General features: G+C 45.7%; 1 protein-coding gene across 2 annotated transcripts in view; it reads right to left on the bottom strand.

The window, feature by feature from the left end:
- Positions 1-16,795, bottom strand: part of SLCO3A1 (solute carrier organic anion transporter family member 3A1) — a 154,703-nt gene that overhangs the window by 123,475 nt on the left and 14,433 nt on the right. For both annotated transcript variants that reach the window (XM_030014883.2, XM_041123743.1), the window contains exon 2: positions 2,751-3,216. In XM_030014883.2, coding sequence (XP_029870743.1) covers positions 2,751-3,216 — 466 coding nt within the window. The remainder of the gene's footprint in view (positions 1-2,750; positions 3,217-16,795) is intronic.

Here is a 16,795-nt window from a genome sequence, read left to right as displayed (position 1 = left end):
TTATTTCTATCTAATTCACTGCCTTAGGACACAAGAGGGTTTTTATTGCAGCAGGTGAACAATTACTAGCACTTAGTTGTTAGGTGAGCGATTGCTGCTTCCTGCCCCCCACAGCTACAATACAGCCCAAATGCAGCATATACATACCCGATGTTAGCAATATACTAAAGACAGCATGAACTGGTCAATCTGATCATTTCTTAGTCACAGCCAGCCATGACAGAAAGTTTGGCCAGACTATTATTGCTGTTATTAATTAGTTTCTATCCTGAGAGAACAACCTATGCCAGATTTGCTCCTAATTTAAACTGAAGGAACTTACCCAAAAATGTTTTATCCTGTCACACACAGTGTAGCCCCTATTGAGTGAGCATGCTATTATGAGAAAGCAAACTGATATAAATATAGCACAGTGACAGTATACAGTCTGTAGTTATTTCCTCTGCAAAACAGAAGAATGAAGTGGGTAAGCTGCTCAGCCAGCTTTCTGCTAAGGCCACTGAAAATTGCATTGATGACATCAACAAAATTAATCAGTTAAAGACAAATCTGAGCAAATAATTCTCAAAAAACATTTTAAACTGAGGAATTTGACCTCTTCTCAAGTATTCACAAACCTGAGAAGACACGTACATTTCTACCAGCTGCTTCTCCATTTATATTCATTCACAGAATAGATTTTTTGCTGTAATTTTTTCCTGTTAGCTTTTATTTTTACTAGCCAAATTGATTGCAGGTTGATACAAGAATTAATCATCCCATATCTGAAAACCTACTTGTGATGGATAGGCTGGGACAGGGCAGATACTAAACTTCATTGTTGGTACGGCTGATTGGTTGAGCGCATATGCATGCACTCTTCTGCAACCCATAATTCATACATAGAAATTCAGATTATGATTTTCATAGCTAAAGCCCGTAAAGCAAACAACCCCAAAATGCTCAGGTATTTTTTTAAACTCTGCAGTAGAAGGGAACATGGTTAGAAGCATATGTCTGAAGGAAAAATAATGAAGCAGCATATAGTAAGCAGAAATCATTTTCTGGCAGTATTTTCCCAGCTACAGTTGAACTGCCAACTTTAAAGAAGTTATTTTAGCATACAAGATGAATGTATCTCAGGAACAAAAAGAATCACTCTTCCTAATCCTCCTCTCATGCACCCTCCTCAATCCTGTTCTCAGACATAAAGCATTGCTTAAAAAGTGCCCATGGAACAGACCGAAAGAAGTTGCTGCTTCTCTATATAGTTATTTATAATAGATAATCTTAGAATCACTCTTAATTCCAGCTCATCATTTATGGTGTTGGCAAAGTTGCTCCAGTGAATTTAGTCTCATTATTCACCTTCGGGCTGTACAGTATCTTGTATTTTATATATCATCCTGCTTTATCCAGCACTTACAGAACCAAGTGAAGGTGAATAATGATCCAAGGACAAAGCTAAATGCTGAAATACTATGCTTTTATGGCCAGTTACAGGAAAACATGGACAGACTTTGAATATGCAGAAGAACCTCTTTAAGTAAAGTAGCAATACAACCAGGAATGCCATAGCATGCTATATAGTCAGTCTTTCCAACAGGCCTCTTCGCTATCCCAAGACACTGAACACCATTCAGAAAGTCAGCAGGACTGTTCAGCTTTGCTGTCTACGGTCATACCCCAGCTGCATTCAGCTATGCTTGGGAACTTGATAAAAACGTCTTCGCAAAAAAATAACCAACCCCAAAACAAACAGTAATGGGATCATCCATTCAGTTGAAAGTCACGTCAAGACAGAGATGATGGGACAAGTGCACAGAGTTTTGATTACTAGAAGCTATACTAACAAGTGCAGAAGGATTGCATTAATGGCAGCACACACTTCACTGATTTACTGCATTGGAGCCATTTATCTAGTGACAAGTCCTGCAGGAAGAAGAATGAGCCTAGCTGGTAAGTTTTTTCAGAGAACAACTTCACCCACAACATCCTCTTTGAACCTTCTGGAGAAGGTACTGCTGCTGAAACCCATGAGCACTTTACTCCAATAACAGAGATATTTCACTGGGTAACTGAAGCAAAATTTCATATCTTAACCAACTGGAAGAATTTTGCAACATGATCACCAGAATCGGGAGTTCTACTTCAGGCTCACCATATCTCAAAATAGACCTCACCAGCTTCCGCACCCCATTCCATTACAGGGATCACATTATCTGGGGTCCTGCCACAGCATGCTGGGTCACAGCACCCACGCCGTAACAGGCACTTCCTTGCTACAATGTGATGGTGGTAGTGACAAGACATGCATCTCCTCTCAGTCTCCTTATAGTGCAACGATCACTTAGACACAGACAAATGCTTTGGAACAGGAAGGGAACTAGGGCACCATGGGAAAAAAAAATCCTCATCACATATGCCACGTGGAAATTCTTCAGCTAAAACTCAACCATAAGCCACCAATATCTGAATTTAAAGCAATCTGGGCAAACACAATAGAAGCAGTGAGCATCTGCCTAATCATGCAGTAATAATCACCATGGCTGTCAACCTTTACCATTGCTACAATACAAGCAAATATCACAGTGTTTCCCTGCTGCTTACAATGGCTTGGTGTAGATACCCATGCCAAGTTACCTTCACAAGCACAGCAGCACACGGAGAAGAGGCCTCAAGGCATCCCTTCCACTGGTGTCAAACAGAAAACAGGAGCGAGATGCCAGCCCACAAGGAAAGCCTTCAGTGAGAAGTTCAGAGAGCCTTACCTATATACAGGGAGGAATCTTTACGCCTCACGTGGTCATCAATGTAGGAAACTCCCAGGGGCTGGACAGGGGTAGCACCAATGCCCAGGAGGACCTGTGCTCCAATGAGCAGCAAGTACATCATGTTGGTAGCAGTCCTATTCCTGCAGATAAGGTCCGGGTCTGGTCCCTCATCACTGGTGGACCCATTGGCAGCACACACATCCCTCCCTTCAGCCCCCCAGCGTATTTCTCCCGATTCATACTCGTACTGATGGGTCAGAAATTCAGGCAACGCGGAAAGGAGGGCACCCAAGGCCATGACTATCCCTCCACATCCTATCAAGCGTGGCCGGTGTCCTCGGGCTCCAAAGTAGCTCACGAAGAGGATGAGGGCCAGGTTGCCAATCTCGAAGCTGCTGGCAATGACTCCCACATCAGCACTCTGAAGGTTGAATCGCCGCTCCAAGGTGGTTAAAACACTCACCTACAACAGAGAAATCCAGAGAAAATTACTGAGAGGGAATACAACCTGCCTTCTGTCCTCCCCATATGTCCTGCTAAAGCATATATTTCCTTGACTTTCCCTTGGAGCCAAAAACATACACATCAACAACGTCCAAATCACAGTATAGTAGTAGTTGACCTCCAAGCATGATCTGACTATTCAAATACAGCCACATCAGAAGGTCCTAATACCAAGTGACATTTCACAGCCTACCACCTGTCTGACCACATGTTCACTTCCAAATTCCTGCGTACATCAATGTATATTTTGGGTGCCTGCAGAGACCCATGACTCTGTGACTGGTTAGCCTCTCTTTGGGCTCGCTTTCTATTTGAATGCACAGCCTTCCCATTGGAAACACTGTCCCACAGAACCAAGGCACAAACCACACCAAGCCTCACATCATGCCAGGCACCCAATCTTTCTCTTGGAATGAACCGCAGTTAGCGAGCAGCAGAAAACCTTGTGGATACTTGACTTGCACACCAGCACAAGGCCATCAAGTCAGTCAGAGACAGTGATGCACAAATAGGCAATTTGACCAGCATAGAAGGCTTCTATTAAAGTATATAAATAAAATGCTGATCAAAGGGTTTAAACTGTTTGTGGATTAGTTAATGACTGGGATCGTCACTTAGAGAATATTTTTTAAAAGACAGACCAATTAAAGTTTACATAAAAGATTTAAATCCACCACGGGAAGATTTAACAAATGGTGGTTATTTAACACTAAGAAGAGAGAAGCACATGAATAGTCTTCAAATATTTAACATTGCTGCAAAAAGGAATGACCTGTTCTTTGTATTCAAAATGGGCAGGACAAGAAGTGACAGGTTTAAACTGCAGCAGACATGATTCAAGTTAAATACAAGGTGGGGAGAAACTAGACTTTTACTGGTAAGGATTGTGAAGCACTGAAATACGCTGCCTGGAGAGGCTGCAGAGATCTTTAAAAGAGCAGAGACCGGCATCTGTCAGGAAAGACACAGGTATGACTGATCTTGCCATAGGGCAGGAAAATGAACCAGATCATCTCTTGAGAGTTCTTCCAGTCTTGATTACATGATGCAATGAAACACAATGTGGATTTTCTGCAAAAGTCATAGCACTGATCAGAGTATGAAAACGAAACATTAGGTACCTCACTTGCTGTCATCCCTACTCAAGGGAGAAAAACTCAGCACATTCTCAAGTCTATAGCAGCGTCCCCCTTATACAGGAAAAAAAAAAAAAAAAAAAAAAAAAGAAATTTTGAACGTGTCACAGAAATGCCAAAAACTTTTACCTTGGATAAAAGACTATCCTTGTTCTTCAGATTGCAAAAGATGAAGATATTTAAGGTTATCCTAAAACAGGCAGGTTTCTCTATTAAAAAAAAAAAAAAAGTGATAAAGACCTCAGAGCAGAAGGTAGCCCCTGGATAGAATAAAAATAGCCTCCCACTGGAGGCACTGAAAATCTTTGCTGATAAACCTCACGAAGCAGGAGCCAGTCTGACCGACTTTAAAGTATTCTGACAGCAGCTCTTCTCCGGGGGCAGTTAGCCTCTGTTAGGGTACACCAGGGCACTGTTGGGCAAAGACAGCCCCATCGGCAACAAAATGGAAAAATGGAAACAACCCACTTCTGCTGCTTTGCATAAGCAAAAGCTCCCAAACCTGACCCTGATAAGTGTCCAAGTCAAATCTCCAAAACTGGATTGTTTTAATGTTTTCTGAAAATTCAGCCTTCATCCCATAAAGGCAGTTATCACTTTATACCACCACTGTAATCCTCCCCCACTAAAAGGCCAAGAACTGAGGCAAGGTGAACAAAAAAAAAAAAAAACCCACCCTAAAAATCGAACCCTATGACTCCAGACAGTGCAGTAGCAACAATTCTTCCCCACGCCAAAGCCAAGTGAAGATGAGCATGTCAGAGGGAGAGGAGATCGCCACTTCATCTGAAAGACCGGGTGCAGGTACCTGCTGGGATGAAACAGCTCTGTGATTCACCAGGGGAAACGATGTCCTCTCATGCGAGGGCACAGCACGGCCTGTCCCTGCTCCAGCGACCTTGGCCACACTGCTCGGCAGGCAGTGCTTGAGCACACATCTAACAGCAACATCACTGTTCCCAACCCTCCGTGGGAGCCAGGGTGACACAGCTAAGCAGGTGGGGACAGACACTGCTAGAAAACACTACATTGGGATTTTCAAAGCAAGGTACACCAAGGTGGAGGGATACAGTCAACATGCCATTGTCCCAGGCAGCCCCACCAGGCACTCGTGCAACAGAGCTACATTTATCATCCACAACACAGGACTGGTTGTATTGCAAGGTGTGATCTGACAGGGCTGGTGCAGACCGACTGGTAGGACTCCAGACTTCAACACCACACAGCAAACACCAACAAATGCCAAGTGATACAAAGCCGCCAGTATGGGAGCCCTCCTTCATGCTACCACCTCCAGCACATCCCTAGAAGAACTCGGCTATAGTTGAGGTCCCATGAACACCGTTTTTGGCAGAATCTCTCCAAGATGAGTATATAACTCTGAGCATGCAAACTCACATCCATGGTGCTCATTTCTGAGCTGTACCTATATAGGAAACTATTAGTTACTCATTACAGCTGTGTAAACTGAGGCACAGAGAGCCAAATATCGAGACAAGTACAGTCAACAAAATTAATTTGTGATGGAATAATTTAGGCTGGGAGATTGAAAGCCAACAGAAGTGACTTCCCAAAGCCAAGTGGTATTATGTAGCTTTGGAAGTCTCTCTCACATTTTGACCTGGCTGCTGAATTTTAGGCTTTTACCATACATATATACAAGTGGCTAGAAAGCAGGATGGTATTTAGAAACACTTGGGTGCCACACAAGGGTCAGATTTGGGACAGCTGGATTTCAGATAAAAACCTGCACCATTTCTAAGTGCAGTTCACACTGACAGGTACAGTAAATTGGTGACAAACCTGGGAAATAAAGTCAGAAGTCCCAATTCTCATTCTGCTCTTATTTCAGTGGGACTTCAGTAGTTCTCTTCCTTTTTACAAAAGCTAAACTACTCACAATAGGGAACCAGAGTCCCACCATCCCCTAACAGTTTCTTGCTTTGCTTTGATGAAGAGACTGAAACAAAAGGATGAGGAGGAGGATGAGGAGGAGGAGAACACAAAGCAAACTCCAACCCTCCTGATAAAAGCTGGCAGAAGTTATCCTTATTCCTCTGGCAAGACCTCACTGCATTTCCCAGCTTGCTCCTTCTGACTGTAGCACTGCCACCCAGTGCTACCAGCTCTGTCTTTATTAAGTGGGGTATGGGGTGCAGTGGGGGGCAACAGTGAAAGAACAAAATCATTACATCAGCCTTGAGCATCCAGAGGAAAACAGCATCCAAGTACAAAGCGCTGAGACCAGCATCAGCAGAGTAGCCTCCAAAACACTGACAGTCAGGGGCGGAGGGGGGGAATAAATCCCAAAATAAAAATAGGGCTGGGAAATAAACTGTCAACGTGCAGATTTTTAGCCAGAGAACACCAGGAGCACAACTGCATTACATCCAGGGTGGTTGCAGCCCAGACAGCACAGCCAAAATTCTTGCTTTGACATTGGCTGTGACCTTAAATACACAGGCCAACTACAAAATCGGCATTAGCACAGGAGAGATGTTACCTACGTTTATTCAAAACTGATTCTAGCCATGGGCTGAGGTTTTTCTCCCACCCTTCTCTATATCCCAGCTTTACGGGGCTTCCTGCATATAAAGTGTAATCTGACTAAATACTTGCAGTCTGCATGTGGGATGCTCCCGGTGCCCTTCTAACTGTTAGATAAAAGAGCACTGTATTGCCCGTATTCCCTTTCACAAGCCTGCTCCCCAGCAGATAAGCCATCACTGCTCCTAGACACTAACTCTATTTATCGAGAGTTACATAAAACGTTGCTAAAGACACGACAGGTCCCTGTAAAATAGTGACGTCATGTGAACAGGCTGCAAGGATTATAAAGAGTCTCTGTGTGCTGAGACCAGGTTGAGCATTCAAGAGTGCAGTCCACGTGGATGTTGGTTTAATAGCAGGGACGCGGAGAATGGAGTGGTGAGGCAGTACAGCGGCTTCAGATGGACAACCTCCTGCTAAAACACAGCAGGGAACACAAGGAGCCCACGTTATTAGCTGTGAAGCTGCTATTTCCTGGCTCCTGTCAAATTACACAGCTGTTTTGCCAGGGCTGGAAAGAACAGATTAAGAGGATATTCAGTCAAAAAAGCTTCTAACGTAAGATGAAAACAGTTACCAGGAAGCTATTACAACATCCAGTAAAATTCATGCAGATAAGATAACATGAGACACATGCGGTTTGACCCCAGAAAGTTAGTGGTGTGAAACCACCCACTGGACCAGACAAGTCCAGAGAAGGCATAAGAGGACAGAGGTAGAGACAGCATTGTAATTGTGGCAAATGCCAGTGCCCACAATGTTGGGAACAGTACCAAAGCTACAGCTTCGTATGGGTATGTCCCTGTGCTAAAGACAGCTGTACCTTGCCTGTTGCTCTTATGTCCTCCTGTCTGTCCTGCAGACCAGTGCTTAGCAGGTCACCGAGGCTCTCTGACTAGCAAAGTACTTTAGCTGCGGCACTGTACACAGCCCTCAATCGTGCCAGCCTCGTTGCCTTTTCCATGTCTCAAGGTCTCCACCAGCCCCTTTGATAGGAACTGCCTTTCTGTGTCTAACCGCATCCTCTGTCTCCAGCAGGACTCCCATTTCACCCACTCCAGACACCTCCCACCCAGTTTTTAGCAGCAGATCCACTAAGATTTAGCTATGGCATTAGAGATATCAACAGAACCATGCAGCTGTTGTTACTCCACAAGTTCATGCTCCTCCAGACTAAGTCTATACCACATCAGTCAAATGGACCACTGTAAACTAAATCAGGTTGGGCATCTGTGTACCTTGCTCATGCAGAAAGTGGGCTTGGGATCTAGAAAGATCACGTAACCCAGCCTTCTCCCTTTCTGTGAACACACTGCCTAACACACAATAACAAGAAGTAATTAAAACTTACACCATGCTTGCACTGTCTCTTCTTCTTACAGAGCCACAGAAGTCTGCACACACGCATTTCATCTCGTGTGATTTCGAAGACTAAGCTCAAAAGGACCTGGGCTAAAGGGGCCTCCTAAGTCCACTGTAAAACACTCTTCAATGATGGAAAAAGGAAAATGATCTCACATAACGCACACAGTGATAAGTGACCCACATCAAAAGAAAAAAAAAAAAAAAGACAGACATCAATCACCACCTTAAAATTTTCCAGCCAAAGCAACTTCTATAGCAACCCCCGTAACTAAACCCAGGGAAGCTTTTGCCATGCTATTCTGGACTTATTTCAATAATACATGCTCACATTCATCATTCCTGTCTGTCCCAAATCTATAGATCTTGGCATTTCTGAAGCAAGGTAAATTTGTTCTCTCTATAGGCTGTTTATTTTATATTAATGCTCAGCAAAAATGCAATCCACAAACCTGCTTCACACTATTGCCCCACTTTATCACTAAGAAATGAACCGAAGGCTGGGGACACCATTATGGAGTCAGAGACACAATGCATAGAAAATGAATATCATATTGTTCGTATCTCCAATGATCAAGTCATATTCACCCACAGAGTCTACAGATAAGTTCATTGTATTAATAATACAGGGTTATATATAGAAAACACATTGACTTTATGCCTGAAGGGCCTTTTTAAAAGGCTCCTTTTTAATGTAAAATACATTTTCTCAGTTATGTGGTAAAAGATCGGACTTGAAGAGACATGTCTGCAGTGCTACAGGGTGTAAAATAATTGCCTGGCAACTATGTTCCCAAAGGAAAACAAACGTGAACTGTCTCCCATAGTCTCCATTACAGAGCTGGGAAACACAAGGTTCCTCAAAGAGCCAAAGTGACCATGCCAGAAAAAGCTGCTGCTTCCACGCACCTCCACCCACTTCTTCAGATGTCACCTCATCCTCTCTTCCAGCAGCCATGCAGGACAGGGCAAAGGGCATCCCATAGTTGGAGGCAAGGTCTCCTCCCCATAGAGCTGGTACCCGTGGGCTCACCCCGCCTTGCCACCCACTCTCTGAGCTGACAGCACAGCCACCAGGCTCAGGCTTCAAGCCCAAGGGAACGGCAATGATCCTCTGCTCTGATGTTTTCTGCTCCGCAGTTCCAGCGTTCAGATGATCACTTGGGGTTGAGCCCAATTTTTTAAAAAGCAGACAACTCCCTTGGCATTTTGTCATAGAATGGTTTGGGTTGGAAGGGACCTTAAAGATCATCCAGTTCCAACACCCCTGACATAGGCAGGGACATCTTCCACTAGACCAGGTTGCTCAAAGCCCCATCCAACCTGGCCTTGAACACTTCCAGGGATGGGGCATCCACAACTTCTCTGGGCAACCTGTTCCACTGCCTCACCACCCTCACAGTAAAGAACTTCTTCCTAATATCTAATCTAAATCTACCCTCTTTCAGTTTAAAACCTTTACACCCTCGTCCTATCACTACACTCTCTGATAAAGAGTCCCTCCCCATCTTCCCTGCAGCCCCCCTTTAGGTACTGGAAGGCTGCTATAAGGTCTCCCCAGAGCCTTCTCTTCTCCAGGATGAACAACCCCAGCTCTCTCACCCCTTCCTCGTAGGAGAGGTGCTCCAGCCCTCTGATCATCTTCATGGCCCTCCTCTGGACCCACTCGAGCAGGTCCATGTCTTTTTTACGCTGGGGGCCCGAGAGCTGAAAGCAGGACTCCAGGTGGGGTCCCACAAGAGCAGAGGGGGACAATCACCTCCCTTGACCTGCTGGTCACGCTTCTTTTGATGCGGCCCAGGATACAATTGGCTTTCTGGGCTGCAAATGTACATGGCCCAGCCTGTATTTGTGCTTGGGATTGCCCTGACCCATGTGCAGGACCCTGCACTTGGCCTTCTTGAACTTCAGGAGGTTTGCACAGATCCACCGCACAGCTTGGTATTGTCGGCAAACTTGCCGAGGGTTCACTCAATCCCACTGTCCATGTCGCCAACAAAGATGTTAAACAGCGCTGGTCCCAATACCGACCCCTGAGGAATGCCACTCGTCACTGGTCTCCACTTGGACATTGAGCCGTTGACTGCAACTCTTTGAGTGCGACCATCCAGCCAATTCCTTAACCACCAAGTGATCCATCTGTCAAATCCATGTGTCTAATTTAGAGACAAGGATGTTGTGCAGGACAGTGTTAAAGGCTTTGCACAAGTGCAGGTAGATGACATCCACAGCGCTTCTCTTATCCACCAACAGTGTAACCCTGCCATAGAAGGCCACCAAATTTGTCAGGCATGACCTGCCCTTAGTGAAGCTATGTTGGCTGTCACCAATCACCTCCTTGTTTTCCATGTGCCTTAGCATAGTTTCTGGGAGGATCAGCTCCATGATCTTGCTGAGCACAGAGGTTAGACTAACTGGCCTGTAGTTCCCGGGGTCTTCCTTTTTTCCCTTTTTAAAAGTGGGGGTTATGTTTCCCCTTTTCCAGTCAGTGGGAACTTCACTGTACTGCCACAATTACTCAAATATGACAGACAGGGGCTTCGCAACTTCATCTGCCAGTTTCCTCAGGACTTGTAGATGCATCTCATCAGGTGCTGTGGACTTGTGCACCTTCAGGTTCCTCAGATGGTCTCGAACCTGATCTTCTCCTACAGTGGGCGGTTCTTCATTCTCCCAGTCCCTGCTTTTGCCTTCTGTGACGTGGGTGGTGTGGCTGGAGCACTTGCCGGTGAAGACCGAGGCAAAAAAAAGTCATTGAGTACCTCAGCATTCTCTGTGTCCCAGGTAACCAGTTCTCCCATTTCCTTCTGGAGAGGACCCACTTTTTTGCTAGTCTTCTTTTTATCACTGACGTACCTATAGAAGCTTTTCTTGTTGCCTTTGACATCCCTGGCCAGATTTAATTCTATCAGAGCTTTAGCTTTCCTAACCTGATCCCTGGCTGCTTGGACAATTTCTCTGCATTCCTCACAGGCTACCTGTCCTTGCTTCCACCCTCTGTAGGCTTCCTTTTTGCGTGACAGACGGACCCCATCAGCCCCCAGTAGACCAGATTTCTCAAAGCAAGTCCCATGGTCTAAGTAGCCGAACTCCTGGCTCTGGCACCAGTCCTGTAACTATTTGTTGATTCACCAGATTTGACTAACCCTTTCAAACCCCTTCCCTTTGACCAGGATGATTGATGAAAAAACTACCTGCACTCCAGAGTCCCTTACCACTGCTCCCAGGGCTCTGTAATCCTTCTTGATACTCCTCAGACTGTTCCTGGCTGTATTGCTGGTGCCCACATGAAACAACAGCAGCAGATAATAGTTGGTGGACTGTACAAGGCTTGGTAGTCTCTCGGTGACATCCCTGATAGGAGCCCCTGGTAGCAGCACGCCTCTCTAGAGAATGCGTCAGGTCAGCAGATGGGTGCCTCCGTACCTCTCAGAAGAGAGTCACCTACTACTATCACTTAGTGGCACTGGTTGTTACACAGGGAGCAGATCGGGCTGCCTTACTTGGCTCCAGTGTCTCTCCTGATGTGACAGGTCTTTCCTCTTCAGTCTGCAGGCGGTGAAGCAGTTCTGCAAGGGCACTTCAGGCTTTGGGGGAAGTCCCTTCACCTGCAGGTCCTTGCCATTGCAAGCTTCCATTCTTGTGCATTATTGCCCCCCCCTTCCCTGTGTGCCAGTGGGGGAGTTTTTGGCTGTTTGGCCGTGGGTCCACTGAAGACTGTGCTCAGAACCAGCTATCTAACTCCTTCTCAGCCTCCCTGATGTTACGCAGCCTTCTCACCACCTCCTGCAGCTCAGCCACATGCTGCAGGAGGTCCTCCACCTGGGCACACCTTTTGCAGACAGCTCTGCTGCCTGTCCCTGCCCCAGGAGAAAGGTCTAGGCTCTTCCTGCAGTCTGAGGTCTGCACTGCAGCTTCTCCCTTCAGCAGGTCCGTCTGGGTAGAGGCACTGGCCACCACTGGGGTAGATGGTGCAGACCTGCCAGCTGGAGCTGCAACCTTTGCACTCAGATGACTATCCACCATTCTGCCCACTCCTTTGCTATCGGATGGCTGGGAGGAGGGCAACAAGCTTAATACTCTTTGCCCAGGCCCAGGCGTCAGCATTCCTTGCTGTTCCCCGTCCTGCTGAAATAGTGAAGGCATCAGGACCTCCCATCTCAGGCTGCTGATCATTTGTTTCAACACCATTCCTGATCCAGTAAAGTCAGTGGAAACTTAAGAGATGTTCTCACCGCAGATGCTGGCAACCCACGCTGGCTTTGGGCACATGAACATAAGGGAAAACAAAAAAGGGTGGCGATACGAACACACCCAAGCTGGCTCTGCTCAAGGTCTGGAAATCATCTCTGCATAGAAATTTGCATTCACATGACAGGGATAATAGACGCCGCAGCTGAACCACTGCTGAGAAGTAGGGTGTTATTAGCTTGGCTGTTGCTGCATGTGCCTATGCTGTTTCTAGGCCAGCACTGGAAAATCTGCAAGTTACTGTACTAGTGCCACGACGAGTTTGCAGCTCGGATATATGCCTCACTGGTTGAAAAATTAATTTTATATTCTAGTGACCAGCTCTGAGATTACTGACACAATCCAAATTAAGCACACATTCAAAGTCAGGATTTTCAGGGGCCTGAGTAGAAAGGGTATTACTCTGTGCAGCAAGAGAAACAGCACACCGCACGCCTGCTCGAGGCAAGACACATATTTTTGGCAACCCCTCCTCTCTAGCACCATGCAGAAAACTCTTCTGCCATCTCTTGTACCCCACTGTACATCTCTCCACATTTCAGTAATTGAAGCATCCTGTGCCACTTGCCCTCAGCCAACGCAGGGCACAAAGCAAGTGTATCTGGGTCACCCTTTGCGGGTTACACAGCTATGCCACAAACACTCACAGCAATGCTATACGCTGTTGCACATTGCAAACAGAGCAAAGAGCAGTCGGCACCCACAGAAGATATCCTGTTTGGTCAGGAGTTGATACACCAGTGCAAAGCCACAGTTTGTTTCAAAGTAGCTTAAAACAGAAAAAACCCCTCACACGCCTCTCAAAGTTAAACAAGTGTATTTTCCACTACTCTAGTGAAACTGGGATCCATACTGATCAAATATGCAACATAAAAACCTAACCTCTAATCCAGGCAATCATTGCAGCAATCAGCAAGGCAACTGGGCTGTCGTTATCTTCCCCATTTGTTTCTTAAGGATCCTGCATGGGACACAAGGGACTGACCCCCTTTCCCTGCCTCCCCTGAGGAAGAGAAGGAACACTGCCCCATTTAGAGAGGTGTGAACAAAAAGATTGTCAGGGGTGTTATTTGCAACTACCCCCTCACATCCACCATGGAAAGTTAGTATGAGTCACCGACAGCTCAAAATAGACCCAGGTACAGAGCACCAGGCCACACGGAACTTCCTAGTAAAACTTGAAAGGCTTTTTCTGTTGCTCTGCAACAGATGAGCACCATGGCTGAGATCTGCATTTTGTTAACCTTTTCAAGTCCCAACATATGGTGATATTATCACAACTGCAGACTGATTGTCCACACAAGCTTTCTGCCTCCAAGTCTGCTGCTGTTCAAGATTCACCTCACTGTGGGAAGGCAGGTAATATTTTAGTCTCTGACAAGTTATCTACATAAATACATCCCATGCCAGAATCCATTTGTAGCCTACACTGCTCTTTAGTAGCACACAAACAACAAAGCTAGTGGATATTTGAATCCTTATTTATTTTTAAATGTTATGTCATTTTCACTGGCAGCAAAATAATGCATCATAAGCATACTAAGAAGCACAAACCTCAACCCTGTAACTGTATTTTTGCGTGCTTTAAAAACTGTAGCACAGAACAGCGCTGCCGGCACATTTCAAACCCGGAGGATGAAGAATTCCGTGTGGAATAAGTGCACAGCAGCAGGGGCTCATGAACAGGGGCAGCCACTTAGCTCTGTCAAAGTAAACAGCCAAGGGAAAGCAGCCAGAGCATCTTTGACACATTCAGAGATGGATCTCCTTTTTTTCCTGTGGCTGGCACGTAGGTGTACAAAGCCAGATGAAGAAGAATTTAAACTGTATATAATTCAGATGTAGGCTCCTATAGCATCAAAGGCACTCTTGGCCATATAAAGGACTGGCACCAAGATTCATACATGGGTCCGGGACTCTGTAAACAGGGCACCATCGCCCAAGGTTCACTTCCAGTGGCAAAGCGGAGATGAAACTCATGTCTCTAGAAGACTGTTAACAGGAAAGAAGTCCCTTCCTAAGTACTATCAAAGCACTGGAGAGGCAGGATTGTAAGCTGTCACACTGCAACACCCTCACTTCTCCGCCTCCCCAAATCAATGCAAGTTTGCTTGTTTACCTAGTAAAATACTTCCTAACACAAACACTTTTATGCCTGCAGAGAAGGCTTTCTACTATAAACAGGGCTACTTACCACAGCAGAAACCATAACGCGAGCCTGACAAGAAAACCTGTCATGCAAAGGACTTCATGTTATCTTAATTTATGATCAAGAGCTGAATTCAGGGCTAAGGGTTGCATCCGAGTTATGCCACAGTGCAGATCAAGAAGAGAGGCCTGTGGAGCTGGTTGCAGAAGCATTCCCAGCTGCCAGGCACGAACCAGGGCAGAAGTGACACAGGCAGGACACTCTGAAGCAGCATTAATAAAAGCTTTGATGGAAGCTGAATTCAGTTTTCACGGTTGGAGGACAACAGTGATTATATAAAGGCTATATACTGAGAGAGGAGGTTTTCTGACAAGTCCTACTACTTTTCTCCTCATCTGCTCTGGCTCTGCTGATACCTCTCGTACTCCACTCCCTACCCAGCAGGAATGATGCCTGGCTACAACAAATGGGAACTCGGCTTTGGAAGAAGTTAGAGGCATTTCTCATCAACCAGTACATGAAACGCTTTAATTTAGTAAGCCTTGGGAGGAAGGAAGCCATTTAAAAGGGAACCAACAAAATGGCCACATTGTATTGTGATTCATAACAACTCATAAAAGAAACACCAAATTACTGTAAGCATCTGCAGGTGGAATTAGGGTCTCTTTACCACTTAACTAGCAACACCCCGAGCTTGTCCCAAAGCTACATGAGCTGCTTGCTTATCCCCATCTCACACCCTGCAGCCCACACAAGAGCTGTCCGTGTCATCCTGCTTATTTGCTAAGTAACACCCTCCTACAAAGCTGTTCACAAACGACTCATTTCTCCTTCCACGTTGCCTCTGTGCAGAGCCAAGGGTACGAAAGGGAGCTGCGTGCCGGCTGCTGCTGAACTTCCCGTTGAAGAATGGGGCAGGCTGGGAGGTGAGCACAGGGGGTTCGTGGTGTAAACAGACAAGTCAGGGCTTGAAGGTGATCTTAAATCTATTCCCATCTGAGAACCTGGTTATTATCTCAGCATTTCCTGTGTGAAGAATGGTGGGGTGGAAGTTGTAAAAGGTAGACTTGTGACATTTGCATGTTTAAGTTTGGCAGTCCTGAGTGCAACACAAGCCATGCAACTTTATATCCCGTACCATCATCTCATCTCCCCATTTTGCCACTTCTCAAAGGCAGCAAGCCTCTTTCCTCCTGAACAGAAGGCAATTTACAAGTGTCTTTTAAAATAACACACACAAAATAACACATAGGGAATAAAAAAATTCTTACAGTTGAAGAAAAATTAAATGGGAGATCTAGCTATAACTTGCAGACTTGTCATAATCTCACTTGTCTCAATGTGTCCCCTGTAAAATGGAGATACAGGCAACGAGATGTCTCACCAGATGATAGGAGCTCTGGTCCTTAGGATTCACTGTGAAGCGAGCTATCAAAAAGCCAATGAATAAATGCATCTGCTGTGGCTGTACACAACAAATGGCTGAATTTCACCCCTGTGTCTGCAGGATTAACAATAACCCGTGTCAGAGACAGGCACTGAACAGCAGCTGACGGGATCCCTTCACTGTAGAATCACTAGACCCTGCAAAAATTCAACTAGCACATGCAAGGAAAACAGAAGTCACCACCTCTTCTACTTACCTACCAGAGTCTGACATGAGCAAAAGCACAATGCAAGAGAGGTTCCCATGGAGGACCACTGCTCCTACAGCAGGGGCACACCAAATTCTGGGAGGAATCCAGAATTCAGGCACTGCAAAGTGGCAATGGTTTTGCCTTCAATGTTTAACACCAGGACAGAGACATTCACTAACCAATTGGTTAGTGCAGCCAACACGAGTGCTATCTCTTTTCTCCTTGTACTTTCCCAACCTCTGGTTTCTCTTAACCTGATTTTGCAGGTGCATGACAGACCAGCCAGGACAAGAGCTGCACACATGGCTGCAGTATTCCCACCAACACGCATCTGTCATCTCCCAGTGCATTGCTCAAAGCCATATGAAGCTTCGCTGGGAGATACACAGCAAGCAAGGGAAATGAAAGCCATATGCATGAAACCAAGCAAGACAAAGCCCCTGATATGTCAGC

Source organism: Aquila chrysaetos, chromosome 5 (genome assembly GCF_900496995.4).
Source record: "Aquila chrysaetos chrysaetos chromosome 5, bAquChr1.4, whole genome shotgun sequence".
NCBI lineage: Eukaryota > Metazoa > Chordata > Aves > Accipitriformes > Accipitridae > Aquila > Aquila chrysaetos.
This window is presented reverse-complemented; position numbering and strand designations above follow the sequence as displayed.